This window comes from Platalea leucorodia (genome assembly GCF_965183815.1).
Source record: "Platalea leucorodia genome assembly, chromosome: 2".
Classification (NCBI taxonomy): domain Eukaryota; kingdom Metazoa; phylum Chordata; class Aves; order Pelecaniformes; family Threskiornithidae; genus Platalea; species Platalea leucorodia.
This window is the reverse complement of record NC_138824.1, coordinates 22,194,663-22,219,450: the sequence shown is the minus strand read 5'-3', so window position 1 is coordinate 22,219,450 and position 24,788 is coordinate 22,194,663. Positions and strand designations below refer to the sequence as shown.

General features: G+C 43.0%; 1 protein-coding gene across 6 annotated transcripts in view; it reads right to left on the bottom strand.

The window, feature by feature from the left end:
• The window catches only part of CDK8 (cyclin dependent kinase 8), an 87,984-nt gene extending 67,089 nt beyond the window's left edge, over positions 1-20,895 (bottom strand). For 5 of the 6 annotated variants that reach the window (XR_014227489.1, XR_014227490.1, XM_082304862.1 and 2 more), the window contains exon 1: positions 20,721-20,895. Coding sequence is in view for 3 of the 6 variants with exons in the window: in XM_082304862.1 (XP_082160988.1) it covers positions 20,721-20,848 (128 nt within the window). In the remaining 3 variants the exon portion in view is untranslated. The remainder of the gene's footprint in view (positions 1-20,720) is intronic. The other variant, XM_082304865.1, reaches the window with a different exon arrangement.
• Positions 20,896-24,788: the final 3,893 nt, after the last annotated feature.

The following is a 24,788-nucleotide window of genomic DNA, read 5'->3' as shown; positions in this document are numbered from 1 at the left end:
TTTGTATGGATGCCACCCAAATCAAGAATACATTCTTTCTACCCATTGGATTTCAACAGCTTTCACACCCAAGATTCCACAGACTTACCCATGTGCTTTGTGCTTGCGCACAGAGAACCACAGAGATGTAACAAAACCCTTTCATCCCTAAAGGAAGTTGACTTTGTCCCCAAAGATCACTGCACCCTGACAAGATCAGTGTATTCTAGAAGTGGACTTACTACAGCACCACACTTGTTCTGGCTGGGATGGAGTTCATTTTTTTCATAGTAGCTCCTATGGGGCTACGTTTTGGACCTGTGACCAAAACAAGGCTGATAACACACCTATGTTTTAGTTATAGCTGAGCAGTGCTTACACAGCATCCAAGTCTTCTCTGCTCCTCAGACTGCCCCACCAGCCAGCAGGCTGGGGGTGCACAAGAAGCTGGGAGGGGGCACAGCCAGGACAGCTGACCCCAACTGACCCAAGGGATATCCCATACTGTATGATGTCGTCCTCAGCAATAAAAGCTGTGGGTAGAAGGAGGAAGGGTGGGCATTCAGATTTAGGGTATGTGTCTTCCCAATAAGCATTACATGCGATGGAGCCCTGCTTTCCTGGAGATGGCTGAACATCTGCCTGTAAACGGGAAGCAGTGAATGAATTCTTTATTCTGCTTTGCTTGTGTGCACAGCTTTTGCTTTACCTTTTAAACTGTCTCTATCTCAACCCATGAGTTTTTGCACTTTTACCCTTCCAATTCTCTCTCCCATCTCACTGCAGGGAGCAAGCGGCCGTGTAGGACTGAATTGCCTACCGGGGTTAAGCCTCAGAAGCACATCCAAGATATAGCCTCGATAACTGAAGAACACACCAAAGTATTACGTTTACTCAGGTTTATAGTCACAGTCCAACTGGCTGAGACTGAAAAAAGTTTCAAATTGTAAAACATTTAAATGTATGAAACCCAATGGTTATCACTGCATACATTTAAATGTACAAAGCTGGGCAGGTATACCTGGTATACCAGGTACAACAGTTCTGTGAGGATAGTGGGTAGCAGCCAAACAGCAAAGATGATGTGCATCAGCAGAAAATAAATTGTATAGGAAGAAAATTGGTACTAACAACTTGGTACAAAGGCGGAGAAATTGCATTATAAGCACCTGAATTCACAGAAAGCACATTTTAGGTCAAAACTTTTGTCAAACCAATTAGTACACACAGTAAGTCTGATCACTGACCCTGTACCTTCAGCTAAACCTAAAATAAAGAGCAAAATCTTATAAATCATTCTCTAAAAAAAAAAATCTGAGCTAACAGTGGTGCAATGATAACCACTTCACCTCTTTGTAATTCCATTTTTACAAAACCTGCTGGATTTCATACATTTAAATGTTTTAATTACGTTGATAAAAGGAACTGAAAACGAACAGTCAAGTTTTGCACAATAGCTTGCTTTAAGTCAGTGGTTTGCTGCTGAAAGAAACTCATCTTCATCCCTACACACGCTCCTGTCTCTCTGCGCTAGAGCTCAGGAACTCGTTTTCAGATGGAGATGAGCTTATTCAGAGAGTGGAAAAGTATTTCCAGTTTTTTTTCGGTATGCTTTCTGCCACATTATGAGTTGAAATGGCCTGCTGAATGCTCAGATGAGCACTGGAGTTGTCTAAAGGCAGAGAGCAGACGTAGCAGAAGCACAGCAGTTTCTGGCTACGTTCAGAATGAAGTTAATCTTCTAACTAGTACTTTCTTTCCACATCAGCTTGAGGCAGTACATCCACCTTTGCCAGAAAGGTGCAGCTAAGTGCTACACCTGCTGCAGAAATAATTCTATTCATTAAAAAAGCTCACCATTGCTAAAACAGTAGACTTTTTCAAACTATAGAAACGATATAAACTAGAATTATGTCATTCAGTTATAGCTGTTTGAGGGTTATTTTACTTATTATATACAATGCATAGAGCATCAGTAAATCATTTCCAAAATGAGATTGTTCTAAAAATACTTAATTTCCAAGGGCCCCTTGGTGCGGGAGGTTTTTTGTTTACTTTTGAGAGCAAACAAAAAAGCCACATTTCAGTTATTTTAGCTAAAACAAGTCGGATGAAGCAAGACCAGAAGATAAACATTAGTTCAAATTACTGCTTCTTCATTTGACTGAATTTAAAAACATTTTGAAAAATGGGGTAGTCCTATAACAGGGGTTAAACCTACAGAAAATAGGTTAACATTATCTTCTCTATTATAAACTGCCTGCTACACAACCAAAGCATGACTATTTTTAAAAGTTCAGATTTATTCAAGCCCAGAGTATTTAAATGTATTTACAACCAGGTTAAAGTTTATCCCATCATAGATTCTAGCTTGTTCCTTTCACAGAAGAAATCTGCCAAAAAATCAGATAAAAACCCAGATTCTGTCATGAAAGCCTCTTATATATTAATAAATGAGAAAGGATCATGAATGCAACCCAGCCAGAAAAGCTGGGAGTCCGAGCTACTTTGTTGAGGATTTTAGCTCAAAAGCGTAGTTCACAACTATTCTCTCCTCTACAAAGTTTCCCGTAAAGACTTTCCAGGAAGAGGTAAAGAGAATAAAGAGCAGTTGGTACTACTTAATCTGCAGACAAAGATAAATACAGTTCATAAAGTAGTGACTTCTTATGTATTTGTGGATGCCACCACAAGCAGTGCCTTGCACCTGTTCTAACTCAGTATGTGCTTTACAGTCTCACACACTTTCATAACAGTGCTTACTCCCAAAGGGGAAATTTCAGACTGTTTCCATATTCCTACAGTAATAAGTGTTGTCTACTTCTTCTCTAACTTCAAACATGAGATATGCAAGAAAAATATGAATAAAAAAAAATGCATGGAAGCATGTTTAAAAAAGTATGTAGCAAACAACTGTCTGGAATCAGCTACAGCTGGATCAGCAAACAATACAGCACCCCTCCATACCAGAGCTCCGCGCACAACCAGGAGCAGAGCTGCGTGGGCACACAGATTTCCGAATGACCCGAGGCGGCGGCCGGGAAGCGGCAGCAGCCAGCGCGCTCCCCTGCCACCACCACCAACCACCTCGGGAGTCAGCGCTGCTCTAGACCCACACGGTAGCAGTGCAACCCCTGACGAGCCATCGTCTTCTCCAACAGATATACTGCCAGGGGCACGTCCTCATTTTGTAGGTGTTGCTGATGTGCAGGGACTCTCAAATGATATTGGTATGTAGCTATTATCAGGAAGACCGGCTACATCTTGCCTGGTTTCATAGAGAGACTACGACAGACTAAAATAGAATAAAATTAGTCTAAGGCAAAAAAAAAAAAAAAAACAAAAAAAAAAACAAAAAAAAAAAACAAACAAAAACAAAAAACCACCAACCAAAAAAACCATCACATCTTTATCCCCTAGGGTTCCTTTTCCTTTGCTCCTAAAGTATGCAAGAACAACTACAGGTGAACAACACAGCGGAAATCCAGGACCCCAAATTTTAATTTCACCTTAAGACAGTAATTCTGGATACCAGATGAAGCAGAAGCGTGTCAGTTGGAAAGCACCACTACATGCTTGCCCATCTTACTTTACTTCCAAAAGATCTGCTGGACTTCACTGTCAAAGATAGCTGGATGGACCTTTCATAAGATCCAGAGCAAACATTCCTATTAATCAATACAGTCCTTAATTTTATAAAGGCATGTTGTAGATTATAGCTACATCGATCCAAGTTGCAATCAATGTGCTGTATGATCACAGTAAGTTTTGGTGAGCCTTAGGAAGTGTTTGCATAGTCATATCATTAAACTTAAATAAATTGCAAAACTCAGAAGTTGACAAAAACTTCATCTTTAATTTATTTACCCTGCTGTTCTCTCCTTTTTCTCTTTTTCTTCCAGAGAGGTAACAAAAATATATTACTATCTTAATGCTAGGCAGAGATTATCTTCAAGTTTGTCAGTAATTTCTAGCTGAATTAACATTTAACTTAGAGAAGGACTAATAGATATATCACATTTAAATGTAAATACTAAACAACTTAGCAGAAGACTTTAAAGACTTATCTCTAAGGTAACATTTTAACAAATTTGCATGGTTAGCATTTTTTTCCTTCTAAAGGTATGGACATGATGCACAAAAAAGCAAACAGGTAGAACAGCACAGCTAGAGGCTGGAAAAGAGTCAGTTTGTGCTCTTTCTTTTTGCTATTAGCCCCCCTCCTCAAAAACATACATTTTATCCCAAAAGAAAAGGAACGGTTCAGCGTGACTGTCTTGCTAACACTTTAGTATGCAATTTTTAGATACAGTGTGCTTTAAGACAAAAAAAAAAAAAAACCTTTACAAAAGGATAGAAGACTACAAAAAACACAGTTTGTGACTGAAGCACATTTAATGGACTTGGATCTAAATTTACAAGATGTCATGTGAAAATAAAAAGGCATATTACTCACCCAAATGCTAACACAAAGAAGGGATTGCAGGGGAAGATGCTCTAACAGAACTGAATTTATTAAGGGTCTAACGCAGGCATTTATTCTTTTTCCATCCCCAAAATACTTACAGGACATGGCAAGATTACTGTGCCAGAACAGCATCATTATTCTTATCAGATAGCAAGGCTTCTGCTGACAGTATTTTCTACTTCAAAACAAATCCTTCAGCAATCAGACCTTTTCGTGGGTAAAGAAAAGGTCATTTCCACAGCTGGAGGAAAAACCATCAACAGCAAACCAATAAACACTAGGGCTTCTGAGACAGCTGATACTATGTGGTGAATGGCAATTACTGATTCACTTTATTCCTTTTGTTCTTTGATTTTTTTTAAAAATTAACACCTTTCGCCACAACATGTAGTTTGGCAAGAAGTTCAAAGCAACCAAGTAAATTCAATGATACACTGTACATGTGGTGCTTCTGATCTAAGAATTTGCTGCTGTCAAAAGAAAAGCCTTTTCTTGACATGTCTGCCTCACTGCTCCTCGCCAGAAAATCCCTCCCCTTATGCCAGCTCTGATGTGTGCCACACTCCTCCATGACATGATTCACCTCTTGCATTCAGCAAAAAGTTATCTTCTTTTTTTTTTCCTGGGTTAACAATTTCTGTTAGTCTACAGCTGGATATGATGAGTATCAAAACCACCACCAAAGTTTGTATTAAGAGCAAAAGACAACAAAGGAATGGGTAGACGACAGAGAGAGATGGAAGAGAAAAAGCAAAATACTTCACTCCCTGCTTTCTGGTGGTGGTGAAACCATGGGGAGTATGGTTGGCCATAATTTAAAAATAAATAATTATATATTTAAAAACAAACCAACCCCCTCCCCCCAGCCTTGCAATTAACTCCAGCACCAAAGTTCCACAGAAGCAAGAATCCCTGGGATTTGACTAAGTATCTTCTCCCTTCTCCCACAAAATTGTGATTTGACAGCCAGCCTAAAAACTAAGTTTTAAAAACACAAAATTATGAAGATCTGTCCTATGAGGAGACTAGTTGATGGGCAGCAATACCCCATTCCGGACTCAAAGCTCCATGCTGCTTCATTAAAGCAGCTGTTCTGAAGAGCAAACAACAGGGCTAAAACATTGGTCTAAACTTCAGAAAACCATAATTTCATTGGGTAACTTCTATTTTTAGTACATTTTTCTTCATTAGTCAAATCTGTGAAATTATTTGGTTTACATGGAGGAAGCAACATGTTTGCTGCTTTAAAAAAAATTTTATGATTAGAAGTTTTTTGAGTCACAAATTTGCCTAACAGTCGCAAACATACTACTGTAGGAGCTACAGGTTCACAGATGATATTTTCTTATTTAATAGCCCTTAATGGATTTACCTTTCATAAATTTATCCAGTCACTGAACAACTGTTTCCTGTCTTCTCGATGACACTCAGGATTTTAGAGACTCTCGCGGTCCCTCACTCTCACAAATACAAAAGACTCCTCCGTCTGTGGGAAGGACTGAAGTTTTCATACAGACACTGCTCCACATTTCTGAGTATCCTTGTTGGCCCTCCTTAGGTCTATTATACCCTGCCTGGGATAAAGGGATTAGAAGTGCCTACAATACTGAAAATAGGATTTACAGCAACAATGACACCGCGCTTTGTGCTCTGCTCCATTGCTAGTAAGTCTTGTAATTCTCTCTGCTTTTTAGCCATTACTTGCACTGAGCTGGCACTTTCACAAAACTCTCATTATAAACTCCAAAATCTTTTTCTTAAGTAATAATAAATTCAGAGGCTACCGTTGTGCGAGTAAAGAAAGGACAATTTTCCCATACGCATCACTTCAATGACTATGATATATTATCGGAGAAGGACTTTGTGATATTGAGGGCCAAGCCTTCACAATCAGTCCTTGCCTTCACTATCCCAAGTAACTCTCATCAGCAAAGCTGTTTCCCAACTATTTAGGACAAGTGATTTCCAAATAAAACTTTTGAGCAGCACAGATTCCCGAGAGACACCACGAATGACCTCTCGCCATTAATTCGCATCTTTAACTAGCTTCTCTATCCAGACAAGGACCATCTCCGTGTTCAGCTTAAGCCTTTGGTAGGGGACTTCACGAAATGCCTTTTGGAAATCTAGATAGATTACATCAACTACGTTGCCTTAACCTATCTGTTAACTCTGTCAAAGGATTTTAATAGACTTAGGAGATGTAGAATGTGTTTTATAAGGCTGTTGTCTCTTCAACTCGGCACCTTTCATGTGTCCACTATCTCTGCTCTTAGTTCAGCTTACTAGTTAGTAGTTCCCACTCTTTCAACAACTTGCTTTAAAAACTGATCTCACCACTGCCCCTTTTCCAGTCTTCTATGACTGGGACAATTTAAAGCATCGGGTTATACTTTCTGGTTAATAATTTGCTTATTTCATTCTTGAACGCCTTCAGATGTGTGAACACATCTCATCTGGACAACTGACTGCCCTTCACTTCAGTTTGTTCAAACAGCCCCTTCCCCAAACACTGCAATTTGAGACAGATCCCCCGATGTACTCCTTTGCCTCCACCTCTGTAAGCTCTTTCCTAATGCACAGACAAAACCAAAGCTTTTTTCCTGTTGTTATTTCATCTTCTCTAGACGCTCCTTCAATAGTTCAGTGGTCTCCTGGTCCTACAGATAGCATCGTGCTACTGATGCATCGGAAGAGAAGGGGGGGGAAAGGAAGATTAATTTAATTACCTTCTCAAGTAGTTTCTCAAGGTTGGGGAGGCGTGGGGGGAGCTTGTGTGTGTTTCTGAGGGCTTATATGGGTGGGTAGGTTGCCAAGGGGGGCTGTCACACTACATTTCTACACTCAGCCTGCCATCACTTACCTTCTTTTCTACATTCATCATTCACAGAAGACTTAATTTTTCAAAGAACATATTCTTACTCCCAAGGGCTTCCTTTATTCTACTGTTTGGCCATGTCAGATTTTTTTCATTGACAGTTTTACAGGGTGTCTTGATGAGTGATACGTACTCACTGAGAGCCCAGAGAAGCTTCAAAAATGGTTCCCAAGCAGCTTGCAACATTTCACCTTCTTGGCTCTCTTTTAGCTTTAAGAAGTCTCCTCCCATCACCACCACCTCCCCCTCCTTTTTTTTTTTTTTTTTTTTTTTTTTAACTGAAGTGGTACTTCAAGCAGATTTCCTAACCTTGTACAGATTCAGCATCCCTCCAGGAGCAATGTACAAACCATGTTTGTCACAGACAGCCCTCAGTAGTATCAGTTTGAACTTGCTCTTTCATCCTACTGCAGGCCAAGTCCCAAGTCAATTCTCCCATTGCAGGTGGGAGACTAGCTGTTTCAGTAAGTAGCTACTCACTGTCCCGAAGTTTTGTCTTGGCATCTCTCCCTGACAGAGCATCCACCTAAATGAAATGAGGCTAACGAGCCATTCATTGCTGTATTTTCTGCTTTGTAGCCTCTCTGATCTCACAGAGCATAGGCAAACTAGTCAGGCAGATGGAAAGGCACTCCTAATGCTATTTTTCCCCCTTACACATACCTAGAATTCTACCCATAGAGCTTTCAGTGTTGCAATAGCTACTCTTTTTTGAGTCTTTCGGTATCTGACACTCATCTGGCAGAGTCATATAAGCTTCCAGTTGAGCTTTTATGAAATTGAATTAACATAACAGTGAATGGCACTGTTAGCACATTTATTTGTGAGAGGTTGTTTTGTTCAACCCTGCTTAAACAGGATTGACATTCACCCAAAAAGAAAAGAGAGAGTCTGAACGCCAAGCAGTTCAAGTCCAAAAAGTTAGATAAGATTCAAATTACACTCAGGGACAAATTTGCCGCCTTGCTGTCTTGAAGTCCACCCGGGCAAAGCTTCCTCCAGTTGCTTTTGTTGTGCTCCATACCTTGCCCAGTAGTGCCCTGAGAACAACGGAGTTGATGAAACCTGACTTTCCAAGGCTTCGTTGTGGGATTATCCAGAGTCTGAATGCAAACGGTAATTGAAAGCACACCTGCAGCCAGGGCCCCCCCTCACAGGGTAAGGCTATGCCTCTCCCAGAAAACACATCTTGGCCAGAAACACAAGGTGGAATCAGGGGTTTGCTGCAATTCAGATCCTTTTGTATTCCAAGCTCTCAGCTGCACATATTATTCGCACAGACAGTAATGAAATGAGTCGTCTTTTTTAGTGCAACTCTCAAGTGTCCTTTATTCAAATGTCAGCATCTTGTATGCAAGGTGTTACAAGCACACAGCAGAGCTTTCCCCGAAAAACAGGCAGATTGTTTCATTGACCTTTAGTTGTGTTCTTCCCTGTTTGCAAAATGTGCATTTTTTCAAGACTAATTTTAATTTTGGATGTTTAGGCTATCATCTGGAGTTGAGAAAATCACTATGTTCTCTCAAACATTTTGTCCTTTAAAGAAAATATCTGCAGCTTTAATCCTGGCTTATAGTTCTTTTCCTGCAAATTCTAAACTGACTGTACAATGTATTTTGCTGTACTACCACTTAACACTCAAGGTTAAGACGCAGTTGAAGGGAACATGTTGCCTAAACAGCAGTATCTTTTTGCTCAAGTATTACATATAATTTTACAAGGACTCTTTGGCATTCTGATCTTCATATGCTTACTTCAATCTTTCACTAGGATATGCAAAACACATGCAATAGGGCAACATCAGTAGAATTCTCTGCAAAAAAGCAGAATATTAAATTGTCTATCCAGTACCTTTCCTATGTAAGCTACTAAGGACTTCATACGCTGCTGTACAAAATTCAATATATTTATTCAAATAGCTATTTCTCAAATGGGAAGCCTGCAATGCACAAAAGTTAGCACCTAGTTCACAAGTGGCCTTGTACCTAAAGAAAAATTGTAGCTATGAATAAAGCTATGCTGTAATCCCAAATGCACCATTATAGGGGCTTGACAAGGTCTTGGAAACAACTTGTTGAGCCTGGGAGGAGACAAGAGAGAACAGCAGGCTAGCCAGCCAGAACACAAAACCCTCCTGAATGGTTATCAGCCTGCACGTAGCAGTAACACGCAGCATCACTTGCCAAGCTCACAAAGAAAAGATGGGGGGGCAGCGGGGAAGAGAGGAGCATGAGAGTTAGAGCATTGGCGGGATGAAGCCTGAAACGGAAACTTTATTCCCATCCATTCACGCACGATGGGCTTCTCCACTCTAAACTCAAGACTGCTTTACAGTGGAAGGATACCAGAAAGAAAGCAAGCCTTTTATTAGCAGCAAAGTATCTTGATGCTCCTGCCTCAGCTTCATTGCCTTACTTGAACAAACTTGGATAAATTTTGTCTGTATTGAACCTTAGAGTATTTCCAAGAGTTTAAATTAACAGAGGAGGGTGAACCAGTTATCATCATCTACATAAAGTCAGAATCCACAATTCTGAGTATTTTATAACATTACAAAAGAAACTGCTGGCTTACTTTGTTAATGCTTTAAACAAGCATAAAAGACAGAGCCAATTACGTATTGATTAAACATAATCTTCATAGGCTTACTCAGTTTCAAAATGAGAATTTTGAATGATATTTGACATCCCTTTAGCCTGGGCCCTTTTCAAATGTTCAAGATCTGGCAGCTCCTCTTCCCCCAACACATGCCCAGAAAGCACAGCATTTTTACCTCAAATCATTTGAGCTGATCAAATCTAAGTTTCTTCATGGCAGCAGACTGGCAGAAAACATACAGATTATAACTTTTGCACAACACGTTATTTACCTCATCCTAGGAGAGAGCCCTAGCTGCCAGTATACTTCCAATCTGAATTTGCATTTAGACAGTGGATAATTCCACAATAAAGCAAAGAGCCTTGGTGAGGGGAAGAAAAAAAAAAAAAAAATCAGGTGTCATAAATGCCATTACTCAGACCACTACTGTGCGAGCCACAAAAAGATGCAACCAGAACTAGTGCAGCCTGTGTGACTTTAAGGCAGCAAGGCTCCAACCTCCATCTTCAATTTTCCAGTATCTCAAAAGCAGCTAGTACCTCAGATCTCTTTATACAAGGACTCTGTACAGCCACAGAATTCTTTGGGTTTTAACAGTTTCAGAAATACAGAGGTTATCAGTACATGTAGCCATAAAATTAATATTCTTTTTTTTTCCCTTATAGTTAAGACATTTCTAGTGTTTTTGCAGAAACATTTGAAAGTAGTATTTTCCACAGAACAGTTATCACATGCAGAGATCACAAACAATATTGTTTAAAATCAGCAAAAAGGTTAAGGAATACATCCGAATATTCATCCACTATTATATTAAGGTTATTCTTTTAGAATCTGCACTGGCCAGCAAAGGTCTTGCAGAAGTATGAAAGGTGTTAGAGCCTCATCACACTCACCCTTAAAAGCAAGGGAGACACCACCACCCTTTTTTTTTTTTTTTAAATCTTTATCAGATAGGAGGAAATGCTTTCTCAAAATCTGCTTTCAACCTGTTCACTAAAGAACTGCTTCTGCACTGCAAATTACCTGCACTGTGTGTACTTACCACTTGCTTATCTACCTGAACTGTTGTTCTTCAAGTACTTTTCTTCAAATGCACAAAATTACAGAATTAGATTCATCCTTCAATGCTACTATTTTATTCCTGCTCTCAGATGTAAGGGGCTCCTTCCAGGCCAGGTCTAGGGTTTTTTTCCATAATTTCTATCAGGATTCTCAAAACTCAGTGCTGGAAACAAGAGCTGCAAGATCTATCCTCCTGGTCCAGGAGACCTCCAGGACCCGGTTTCCTGACTCACCTCTCCCTCCCTACTCGTTCCCTCAGACAGAAACACGATGCTACTCTACACTGATCACTGACTTCAGTCCAGGAAAGTTTCCAACTCTGTTGTTTTTCACCCTGTCTCCAGATCATTTGTTAACACAAAGAAGAATCCACTGTCATAGTCCGCACCGATTCCAGCTGTACAAACGGGTGCTTTCCCATGCAGATACTATGCCCTGCAGAGCCTCCCAGCCACCACCACCTCTCCCCTCACCTTCCCCTGAAGAACAGCTTAGCTCCAGGTTCATCTCCTCTTCCTTAACAATGCACGGCCCATAGCATCCACCGTTTTTTTCAGGGCACTCAATAACTGCACATATTTTACGCTGCCGTGCCAGAAGCAGACAGCACAGTATGTTGTTTCTAGCATGCCACTAGACATCTTGGTATCCATAGTTAGCTCATGCTTGTCTTTCACCTCCACCACTTACCTCTAGTGCATAACATCACCCCAAGCCCACTCTTCCGGGCACTGTTGATGACTGTATGCAGCCTTCATGTGGGTGGGTGAGGAAATCATAGAATGCTTTGGGATGGAAGAGACCTTTAAAGGTCATCTGGTCCATCCCCCCTGCAATTGGCAGGGACATCTTCAACTAGGTCAGGTTGCTCAGAGCCCCACCCAGCCTGGCCTTGAATGTTTCCAAGGATGGGGCATCTACCACCTCTCTGGGCAACCCGTTCCAGTGTTTCACTACCCTCATCATGAAAAATTTTTTCATTGTATTTAGTCTAAATCTACCCTCCTTTAGTTTAAAACCATTACCCCTTGTCCCATCACAGCAGGCCTTGCTAAAAAGTCTGTCCCCATCTTTCTTGCAGACCCCCTTTAAGTACTGAAAGGCTGCAATAAGGTCTCCCCACAGCCTTCTCTTCTCCAGGCTGAACAACCCCAGCTCTTTCAGCCTTTCTTCACAGGAGAGGTGCTCCATCCCTCTGATCATTTTTGTGGCCCTTCTCTGGACCCACTCCAACAGGTCCACGTCCTTCCTGTGCTGGGGACCCCAGAGCTGGACGCAGTGCTCCAGGTGGGGTCTCACCAGAGCAGAGCAGAGGGGCAGAATCACCTCCCTCGCCCTGCTGGCCACGCTGCTTTTGATGCAGCCCAGGATACGGTTGGCTTTCTGGGCTGCGAGAGCACATTGCTGGCTCATGTCCAGCTTTTTGTCTATCAGTACCCCCAAGTCCTTCTCCTCAGGACTGCTCTCAATCCTTTCTTTCCCCAGCCTGTATTGATACCGGGGATTGCCCCAACCCAGGTGCAGGACCTTGCACTTGGCCTTGTTGAACCTCATGAGGTTCACACAGGCCCACCTCTCCAGCCTGTCCAGGTCCCTCTGGATGGCATCCCGTCCCTCAGGCGTGTCAACTGCACCGCTCAGCTTGGTGTCATCTGCAAACTTGCTTAGGGTGCACTTGATCCCACTGTCTATGTCATTGAGAAAGCAATGGAGCAGTCTCTTCTGCCCTGAAGTTCCGTCTGATTTTTTCAGAAGTTTGTGAACATAAACAGGTTACAAAACCCCACAGGAATCATTCTCCAAGGTGACTGAAAAATGCAACACGATAGCTCCTAGCATATTGCAGCAGTCTGTCAAAAAACCTCTTCCTTACTGAGAAGTACAGGCATAAGAGCCCATTTTTTGCACATATAAGAGGGGACAATTAAATTAAAGCAAACAAGTACCAGCTCCCCCCTACAGTTTGCTTTCAGTCTTGACATTCTGCAGTCATTCATGTTTATCAGTCATTTCCACTTTATTCTTTTGATATTCAGTTACAGATTAGCTTAATGTGTGCAAAAACTAGGGTGGCATTAGGCTTGACACTGGAAATAGGGAGTTTTCTTATGTGTGTAAGAGCCTAGAGGGAAAAGGACTATTTGGGAAGCTTCAACTGTCTGTCTGTAACCAATGTCACTTTTGTTTTAAAAATTTTAACCTTTTACACTCTCCAAATAGAACACACTACCAGGCCATTCAGTTATTTATGTCCCTCCCTCCATCCACCCCCAACCAGCATACTTCATACGAGCAGCACTGCGACAAATAACTATCACACTTCTGCTGCTTCCAAGGCAGCTACAAAAGGAAGCAAGAGAAGTCCACCTATCCCTCATATTACAGACTCTTGTAGGAAAATTCAGATTAACATCACACTTTGAAATTAAAGGATTATCATCCGGAATTAAGAACTAGAGCCAAGCTTGAAAGACAAGCTGTATGGCAAAAATATAGACAAGGCAAACATTTTATTCTGAGATGAAAAAACAGCACACCAAGCAAATAGTAAAAATTGAACACAGCACTCATTTTGTCAGCACAGAAGAAAGGAGATCCTATGAGGGGCATGAGGTGTCTCCTTTTGGGCTGGTGCCCAGCACTCCAGTATTACTGCTAAAAAAAAAAAAGATACTGGTTGCCAACTGTTAGGACCAATACTCATGATCCTCCTTTCCAGTTCTCACTAAACTGATTTTATGTTTAAATCTAAATAAAAGATGATGAAAGGTGTGCTTAAGAGTAGTAACCACAGCAGAGGTGGGAAGACACAGTCCACGCCAGCAGCCTGTGCACTGCCTCACATGCTCGGTTCATCTAACTACAGCAGCCCAGTCTCCATCCCACGTAATCACAACTCCACAATGATAAGGGTCCGTAGTAGAAAGAAAGAATCCTGTTCCCAAGAAAGCCATTGGGGGGACCGGGGGGAAGAAGTATTTTATTTAGAAGATGCTGCTACCCAGACATTTGCAATTGATGTCCTGTTTGTCATTGTTCTGCTACTTGTCTATGGAAAATTATTCTGGTGGAAGATGGAAGCATCTCAGTATTAACTGGCTATTCAGAACTATCTGCTTCTATCGCTACTCAGGCACACCAATGAATGGCTTATAAGTCAGTAAGTTCAATAAAGAGACAGATTTTTATAACCATTTTGATACTCACAGTGGCACAACAATCACCCTTTAATGCCAAAATGGACACAACTGGGATGTAACCTGGAGGTCTTGTGAAGTGCATATCACCATGTTCACTGTTGTTGCATACTGCTGGAGTACAACCTTGCCATACACAAATCCGAGCCACTGTCCCTTCTTTATGATTCCACGGTAGTTTCCAAATTTCAGCATAACTAGAACCTATTCTTAAGAAACAAGAGATCTTTCATAGTTTCTGCTACAGCAGTCTGCAAATTACAGCTCTTCAAATTCCAATGGTAAGAAAGGACATCTCCGTTGTTCTGTGTTGTTTTTTTTTTTTAAAAAAAAAAGAAATTCGGAAAGACTTTAAAACAGGAGAATCAAAGGACACCCAAGAGATGGAGTGAACATACTACTACCTCACCGTCATTTGACCAAGAGCAGCATTCTCTGATGATGTGCACCTTCTCTATAATCAGCACCCTCAAAAGCTATCCCCTATTCTCTCATGAGAAATGAAGCTCAGCAGTACATGCCCCCATTATTTACATATATTATTCTAATTTATAAATCCAGAACAAAAGCAGATTCAGATCTTTGGTGTTTTGCAACATTATTCTCACACCCTCCTGTCTGCAGTTGTCAAAGGCTTCAGGTAGGAATGAAACACTAACTCACAGCTATGCCAGCTCCACCTTTGCTGTTGGCTATGAAAATACATCAACACATCTGTGACAAGATAACAAAAAAATCACACCAAGAAAAGTCCAAGGGCCACAGAAGGTCTCACTCAGCTGCATGACCTTAAAAACCTATAGGGCTCGGAGCCACCTAACCAGGGAGAAGGGAAGGCAGCAGATGGGAAGACAGTTACACGAGTGGTTTACCATAAAAAGAAAGAGCACAAGACTTCATGCAATACATCATGCATACCTCATTATGTAGATATAGTTTAATTAGGAACTTTCTAACTACTATGGTAATGGATCCAAAAGAGACTCAGGGCATATATTTTAAGAAGATATTACCACATATTACATACATAAATAAAGTCTGTGGCATTTAGAAATTCCACGCTATTGTTGACAGGAGTCACAAGCCAAATGCTTCCGTGCCGACTCTGCGGCTCCCACCGCCTGCCTGTAATCTGCACCAACTGCTTCGGTTCAAAAGAGTTAAAATCAACACATATGAACATTCAACCAACCCCCCCGCCTCCGCCATGTCTATTAAACTGAGAGAAGACAAGAGTTGTTCGGAAGTTTATAGTGAAAACTAACAGCATGAACTTCATGGCACAACTCTTGCAAAGGCTCGATACAGAACTAACCAAGAAGCTGTAAGTCCAGATCTGTTTTTTCACTTCTTGCCAAGTAAAATTTCCCACTGGACTAATTACTGCTATTTGTGGCACTCCCAAACTCAATGTACCTCTCACTAAAAATCAGTTTGATATAAACATTGCCAAAATAAGTGATCTATGATCTGAAGTAACTCAATCAGGGCATACTCATAAACAGAGACAAACTGGAACTAATCTGGTACCAACCTTATGAAGAGCCAAGTGTTTAAAAAAAAAAACCCAAACCAAATTCCTAAAGTAAACAAAGGTGGGCTCTTCTGCATGTACTGCAGAGCTTGGCCTAAACCTGTAACAGAGCAGCCTAAATTCTAGAGCAGAAGAGCACTCAACTTGTCACAAGTTAGTCAGAAGTGATTATTTTTGATAACATTACAGAACAGACACTAAGCTCTTGACTTATCTTCTTCCTTTGACAACAGGTTATGCAGTTTATCTACATTGCATTAAAATATTTCCTTACTGTTCACCAAAAAAATTCCATGTCCCCCTCTTCAAATACTGTGAAACAAGAATAGCACCAGCATCTTACACATTACCCAAACCATTCATTATTTTATCTAACTTAAACAGATTCTGCCTTCTCTTTTTTACCAAGGGAAATACTCCAAATCTCCCAGTTTCTCTTTATACAAAAGTTTTTGAGAGAGAATCATCATCATTCTTGTAATATCCTTTTACCAGTAAGTAGAGACTATGACATATCGTATTAGAAATGAAACAAACCAGTAGTTCACTGGACATCCACTAGTTTTCCACCATTCTGTTTCTTATACAACTCCTACAGACCCTCAAGGAAAAAAAAGTGGATCTAGATTTGATTGTTTGAAGGGTGCAAGGAAAAGTCCAGCACATAAATGTCAGTTCATTGTTTCAATTACAGTGTGTCAGTATGTCCAAATGAAAGAATCTGTCCATCTACAGCAATACTTCCAACACAAAGCTATAATAGCTGAAATTAAAAAACTCTCCAGCTGCACTTGTGTTTGGGACCTACATCACCTCTCACAGTCTCTGAGAGTGACTAGGAGAGCACTAGCTTGCTTACTGTTGGTTCCCCATCACCAGAGTCTCACTACATAAGTCTCTTCCTGAGAAATTAAGAAAAGCTTCCGATAAAGCACTGGGGGGTGTTACTATAGTTCGAGATCTTCAATTATATCTTTTTTTGCTGTTGTAATTAAAAAGTTAGATACTGCCTGACAGTGACATTCCATAGTTTCTTATTCTCATCCAAACCACATCCAATGAACAGGAAAAATGAATATTTGGAAACACTCCAAATTGCCGCAGCCTTGCTCCACGAATAGGCTTCTCTCTCAGGTTTCTGACTCTAGCTCCTTCGTAAAAACAGAAGGGAGAGGGGAGTGGAAAAAAGAAAGCAGTGCAAGATCAATCCCATTGAAACTGGGTAGCCCTTCGGCATTAGCACAGGACCAGCATGTGCTGCCAGCACAGAAAGCCCAGCCTGGCAGCTCCAGTGGCCAGGCTTGCACAAGCAGCCCCTAGTGTCCTGCTGCCTCAGTCTGCCTGTACCTGCCACTCTGTTCCTAGCGAGCTTTGAAGGAGTCTGCTCCGGTCCATTAAAAAAAATAAATATAAAAAAATCAAATCTGTATGTTAGTCCAACAAACTAAAAACTGCTGGCATATCTTTCAAGCCTGGCATAAGTCAAATCAGTAGGTTTAATATCTGGGTTGAGCAACGTTCCTGAGGGAGCACCCAAAAGGCATGCAAAGCAGCTTTTCTGCAGGAAATAACTGACATTTTCTGGACAAAAATAAAGTAAACTATGCTACCACCACTAGAGATGAGCAACAGTTTCTTTATCTGAAGACTGATGTTCAACACGCCATGCCTGCGTTCCCTTCCCGGCATCTGCCATTAGAGTCAATTGCCTTCTTGTACACCTTTCTGCTACAAAAATAAACCCCATCAATTCACATAGAGTTTGTTCTAAGCAGGTTTTAAACTCCACTACAGGTACCACACTGATGAAAAAAAGACAGCACCATTCAATAAAAAGCCAGGACGATTCTTTTCAACCACAGAGACCACAAACTTAAAAATAAGAGGGATTAAAATAAAAACTTGAGAACAGAATGCAATTTTGCTGCAGGCAATGCAGGAGGTAGAGCTCAGCTGCGATGCCTGACATTGTTACGCAGCTGATTTGATGTTCAGCTGGGTCAAGTTTGGCAGCAAATATGTAAGAAAACCTCCGTGGAGCCATACCTCTAAGAGAGACCAGTTGAGACCCCGAGCCTCACCTTGTGGCAAAGGGCACCGCAGGGCTGGACTGCCTTTTTTGTTGGAGCAGGGCACGAAATTCAGGTTACGCCCTCACTAGAGCACATAGTACAGAACTTCTTTCTCGCTCACTAGAAGGATTCTCACTCCATCAAGATTCCTTTAAGACTGTCCTCCAAAACATTCCCTTGTAGTTTTAATGACATACAATTAACTTCTACAATTAGGACACGCAGCTGCTATCTAGTTTTGAATTGCCATACTGCACCTCAGAGGCAGCTGTAAAAGCGATCGGGGAAAAAAAAAAGGTGAAGACTGCAGTCATACTAAAGACACTAGCTCCTACTACTCTTAAACTGGATTTTTATCACAAAGGGCTTTAGAACATACATTTGCACAAACTGAATTATTAAAGTTTAGTTCTTTTCTGTGTTTCTTCTACTCAATAGACACCCATATGTAGAAAATGATGTCATTTAAGAAAAAGCTGCCCCAATGCTTTTAACAAAACATTTGAAGAATGGGCTGCAGGACTGCAAAGTACTCTAAAAATCATGATGTATTTTAATAGACTTAAAAGATTTGTGCTATTTAAAATAAGAATTAGAATCATATAACAAAGTTTGCTTTAAACTTATAAGTTTAAGGGAACAAATTATGAAAATTAACTAAAAGATAACAAACAACTTCATATGTAAAGAAAGTTCAAGCTGTATAAATACTACAAACAAGTCAAAAAGCAGGTTATTCATCCATCAGTATGTACCATTTGGGGAATATTGAAACAATGTAAGAGTATTTTTTTCAATATTAGCATATAACAATATACAAACATTGAGCTCTGTTTCATACACTCCCCACTGCAAGATACAACATACACACATACATTACCATAGCTTCAGGAAAATGAAATATTATTACACATTTGCTTTTGCAATGTAATTGATTCCTTCAGATAAAGGTACGTAGATGGAACCTTTAACTTCAATCCTAATTCCACCCACATAATTTAAGATCACATAGGTACAAGTACAGTATAAGCTACAAAAGCATCTATGGATGTTTCTACTTTAAGTCTTTTAGCGATTGCCCAAGAGCAATTACACAGCATATTTAAAAGAGAAATTTTTCAGAAATCTGGAAGGGAAATGGGAAATATTAGGGAAAGGAAAGGGAAGGGAAAGGAGGCACTAAATGAACAATAAGGCAAAAAAAAGGAGACAATATACATTGCTCACCCCCCCCCTTTTTTTTTTTTACAAACTCTAATCAAATACTGTACCTTGATTTCCCCCCCTCACCAAGAAGAGAGAGGATTTAAAAATCATAGACCTTTAAGAACTGACAAGAAACTCTATTTTAAAGCCACCTTTGAGTAACTATCCATTTTTAAAGCACACAATTCCATTTTTCTGAAATTTCTCAAAATGACACTGCCACCAGCAGCTCCATACACACTCTCCCAAACACCATCAAGCAGACTGATGATTTCACCAAAAATATGTTTGAATATATGCTTCCCCAGTATCACATGCCAAATTCCCTACACGCTGCTGCAGTCCGACACGCTGAACAGCTGCAAAAAGCCTGACACAAACATTAGAAATGTAGTCGGTATCTTTCACTACCTCAATCTATTTTTCATATTAGAGGTCTCCTTATCGGCACAGAAACCAGGGTTGGCTGTACTAGCAAAGTTAGTACCTGCACGTAAGGAGACCTGCGGCAATAGCTTATCACAGTCATAGCAGTTTACTCCCCCTACCAGAAAAAAAAAAAAAAAAAAAAGAATTCAGGCAAGATAAGAATTTCTCCTAAGAACAATTTGAAGGATCCAAATGTAAAATTTGAGAAGAAAAGAAGCTTAGGAAAAGTTAGCTGACTCATACCAGCAAACAAAATTCACACTTAAGTAACTGTGCTACAATATCAGCATGTTGAAGACAGAGACAAGATAAGGTGGGACCAGTCCCATCACAGCCATTCTATAGGTAACAGCTAAAGGATTTCCAGAATTAAAGCTTATGTAAACAGAACCAGACCATGTTTCAGCCACAACTGACCACAGCCTGCTTTAAAAGTTTTTTATTTATCAAACGTAAAAATAACACCCGGACTTCTAAAACACGTTATTGGAATGACACCATACAGAGCACCACTGTGAGGAGACTGCAGGAGAAAGAATGGCTGTAATTTAAAATTTAGGACCTGTTACAAGAACAGCCCGAGCCTCTCCTGCTTCTTCTGCTCCCTACTTGCTATTGTTCTGCTGTTCAGCAAGTGGTGCCATGTCATGGACGGGGGAAACCTAAATGACAGTTTGCTAGATCTTTCTTTCAAACATTTATGCAAAGAAATGCGTTTGCTCAGGTCCCTAGCACGGACTGGGCACAGGTAAAGCTCTTTTAAGGCATTCTGAAGCCCCGAAAGGGTCAGCAGACTTCGGCTCCTGAAGCAGCCAGCAAGAATACCCAAAATGGTGACTACAAGTAATAAATCAGACAAAAAAAAAGCATTATAAAAAAAAAAAAAATCAAACCCTGTTCTAGGAAGCCGATGGCCAGGCTGAACGCTGTAAGCGGCTACTCGTTTATTCACAACGCAAATCCGTTAAGCGAAGCGTTTTCCTCAACTACCTCATTTTTTCTCCAAACCCCCCCCGTCCCCAACGGGGCTCCCGCACCACGCCGAGGGGACGGGAGGGCTCAGAGCGACCCGCGGGGACCGAGCTCGGCCCGGAGGGCGAAACGCGGGGTTTAAGCGGGCGGGAGGGCACGGCAGGGCCGGGGAGGGGCGGCGGGGGGCCGGGGGCCGCCAGCCCCTGGGGCAGGGCGGGGGCGGCGGGCCGGGGCCGGGGCCCGGGCGGGGGGCGCGGCCGGGCCGGGGCCCGGGGGGTCGCGGCGATCCGGCGGGGGGCCCGGGGCAGCCCCGCTCCGCACTCACCCGTCCTTCCGCTTGGCTTTGTAGACGTGCCCGTAGGTGCCCCTGCCCACCTTGCAGCCCTCGTACTCGAAGAGGTCCTCCACCCGCTCGCGCTCCCCCGTCAGCTTCACCTTGAAGTCATAGTCCATCTTCGGCGCCCGCCGCGCCGCCCCGAGCCGCCCCCGACAGCCGCGCACCCCGCCGCGCCCCGCCCCGCCGCGACCGGCCGGCGGCGGCAGCAGCAGCAGCAGCTGCAGCAGGAGGAGTTGGCCCCCGAGCCGCCCCGCGGACCATCCAGGGGCGGGCGGGCGGCGGCGGGGCTGCTCCCTTCCCTCCCGAGCCCCGTCCTCCGGCTGCTCCCTCCCCGCCCCGCCAGCTAGCGGCACAACAGCCGGTCTCCCGGGCGGAATACGGCGCCCGCGCCTGGCCGCACTGCCGCAAAGAAACGTCGCAAACCGCGGGCGCCTCCCCGGCCGCGGGCGCGGCGGGCAGCGCACCACGTGGAAGGCGGCGGGCCGCCACCGCCGCCGGAGCCCCGCCCCCGCCCGTCCCGGCATGCCTCGCGGGCGCTGCCGCACGCTGGGAGGCGAGGTGAGGGCGGGGGGGCGCGGTGCATGCCGGGAGTTGTAGTCTTTCCCGCGCGAGGCACGCTGGGAGGTGTAGTTTTCAGCCGGCGAGGTGTCGCTCTGCCTGCGGGGAGCTGTAGTCCCTGGGCTGGGCCCGGCCTGGGGCAGCGGGACCGGTAGCGCCCGTACGTGCGGTCATTCCCAGGACCAGGCCTCCTTCACCGGGCTGCCGGCAGCACGGAGCCCCCACTCGCAGGCTGCCCTGGATCAGCCTCCCGGGGCTGGGCAGCTGGAACAGGGGCACGGGGGCTGCGATTGTACCAGGAACAGTGTGGCCAGCAGGAGCAGGGAGGTGATAGTGCCCCTGTACTCGGCACTGGTGAGGCCGCACCTCGAGTACTGTGTTCAGTTTTGGGCCCCTCACTACAAGAAGGACATCGAGGTGCTGGAGCGTGTCCAGAGAAGGGCAACGAAGCTGGTGAAGGGTCTGGAGCACAAGTCTTATGAGGAGCGGCTGAGGGAGCTGGGGTTGTTTAGCCTGGAGAAGAGGAGGCTGAGGGGAGACCTTATTGCTCTCTACAACTGCCTGAAAGGAGGTTGTAGCCAGGTGGGGGTTGGTCTCTTCTCCCAAGTAACAAGCGATAGGATGAGAGGAAACGGCCTCAAGCTGCGCCAGGGGAAGTTTAGGTTGGATATTAGGAAAAACTTCTTCACTGAAAGGGCAGTCAGGCACTGGACCAGGCTGCCCAGGGAAGTGGTGCAATCACAGTACGTGGAAGTGTTAAAAACCGTGTGGATGTGGTGCTTAGGTACATGGTTTAGAGGTGGACCTGGCAGTTAGGTTAATGTTTGGACTCAATGATCTCAGACGTGTTTTCCAACCTTAGCAATTCTATGATTCTGTGATTCTGTGATCGATGGGCAGTCAGCACAAGCTGCGCTTGTCATCATTACAGCGTTGGTTTCGGTGCACATTGGGGTCCCGGCTTACTCCAGACTGTCAAGGGCAGACAGCGTTGGTCCCTGCCTGCTCCGCCTGCCAGACCGCCTGTCAACATCGTTGTAATTAAGATGATTCCACGACTTGGGGCATAAGATGCAGACAGATAGTACAGTGCTGATGAACCTTCCCTGTCTGGTGGCAGAGACAAATCGGGATCACTGCACACAGTATTCAACGCAAAAGCGTGACGTTTAGCAAGGCCCTTGCATGTGACCAGTAACCAGGCACTTTCCAATTCCTCTCCTTGGCTGGCAGAGCCGTAGTTACTAACCCAGCACAAGCTGGCTGGTTGTGTAGAGAATAGAGAGCTTGTAACTAAAGCTACAGCAATCTTTCTAGTTACAGCCCAGCTTTTGGCATTTTTAGTAATCACGCACATACGCCTCCCATTTTATCTCAAGAACACAATGAAGGTAAGCGGGCACTCAAATCCCTGACTTAGAGACAAAATATCACACAATGCAGGGGCTTCTGAAAGAAGAAACAACATTTTCTGGAACATTCTGAAATTACCTCCGCTTTCATTTACAAATCTCCAGTTTCATTTACAGATTATGGTTGATTCCTGAAAAATGGGGATAGGGGTATGCTAGCCTCCTGAGCTGGCATCACTCAGTCAGACTGACATTGGATGCCCACAGTTTGACTGTGCTATGGTATGTTACTATGTAATTGTTAGAGATATTAGATAAAGCAATTAGGCAGGTGTTAGGAAAAATACATGTGATTGGTAGAAGCAGCAAAATTAAATTTTATTTGCCCAGCAACCCAACTAAATTATACAAGAATACTGCCTGGCGACTCACTATGCCAATCAACCAGAAAGAGCTCGGGGCAGCCCAGCAACCCGTAAAGATCAAACAATCTGGAACGCGCCACCCGCCTCATAAAATTCATCCACTTCAGCCCAGAGCAGAGCAGCGCGACTCTGCCTTCGGGGACACCTGGCTTTGGGGACTTCCAGGGACAGCAGGGACCAAGCTTGCACAGCCAAACCCACCACGTTCAGCACCTCCCGCCTGCCGACAACCCTCAGTCCTGCCAGCAAGGAGGGGGGAAGTAGAAATAACCACTCTTCTGTAACTTTGTACTCTTCTTTGCATTATTAATCACCCTTTCATGGAGGCAATAAATACCCAAACTCCTTCGCACAGATCCAATTATTGCATGGTAATTAATGGGTGAGTTTAGTCTGTCCTGACCTAAACCACTGCAGCGTGTGGAGGAAGAACAATGCCTGCTTAGAAAGAAAAGAGGACACGAAGAAAACAAGAACACAGAATCCAGACTTGTGTTCTGAGGACCTGTGCTGTATTTTACATGTTTACATAAACTGCTTGGAAAGAATTCCCTACTTGGACAAATACACTCTGAGAAGTCAAAACTACAATAGAAGTAACTTTTCTTCTCTTTCAGATCTTGGTCCTTTTGTATGAATGTTTAGAAGTCTGCCTCTCAGCAAACGTTTCTTTCATTAGTTTTTCATAACATTTGGATTATATGCCTTCCAGATCGAGTGTAGCTGTAAATTTGCTGCTGCTACACTCTGTTTTCACTTCAGATACTTGTATTGCCAATTACTTGTATTTTACCAATCCAGATGGATGGTCCCCAGGTCATAAGAGATTTGAAACAGAAAGCACGCCTTGATCTTTTTAAAGATGAGAAATGAACGTTGGCATTTCAAGGTCAACTTTTAATTCTGTTTCATGGGAAGTTGCATACTTTTTGTGCGTTATTTAAAAAATCTGTCACAGTATAGTATAATTTCAAGAAAAAATTTAATTTTGGTGTCCATTCTTAAAAAGAAAGACACAACCAGGCCATGATCTGCTATTCTTGGCTCTCAGGTCCCCACAGTGGGCCTTTTAATTGACAGGATTTCTTATCTCTTACTGCTTGTTTTGTATTCCCTCCTTGTGGGCTGTCTCAGAAATCAATTTGAAAATATATGCCTAACATGTGCTGCTGAATTTGGCTTTTTGGAGCTTTCCTCTTTCTCTTTTTTCCTCTAACAGTCATGGCTCACCTTGTAATATCCTTCGGTTCCAAGTCTGTGTTTCTAATGTTTTCTGTACACACATACTTTTGACATTTTTTGTTTGAAATCACCACACCTATAAAGAAAATCCAAGTTCTCCATAGGAAAGCAACTGTTACTGTGTTAGCACTGATAATGTGCAGAGGGTTGGAGACAGTTACCAAAGTGAGCTCTGTCCTGAGAGGGAAGTAGCCAAGGAAGGTTCGCGTCATTAAATGTCTCTGAACATAGGGAGCTGTATTCCAGGTGAAAGCCCTGGATTGTCTGGGAACGGGCCGAGTCGTGGTGAGAAGCAGATGCTGCCTGTTGAGGTACGGCACCAGATAAAGCAGGTTCTGTACCTGAGCCGGAGCAGCATACCGAAAGCAAAGTTGGTTTTGTTGCATGCGTGTTCGTATGCTAAGGGCCACGGCGTCAGTGCGAGAATCAGAGTTTGTGAAGCAAAGCTTACAGCTGGGGAATGTACAACGAGCTACTTG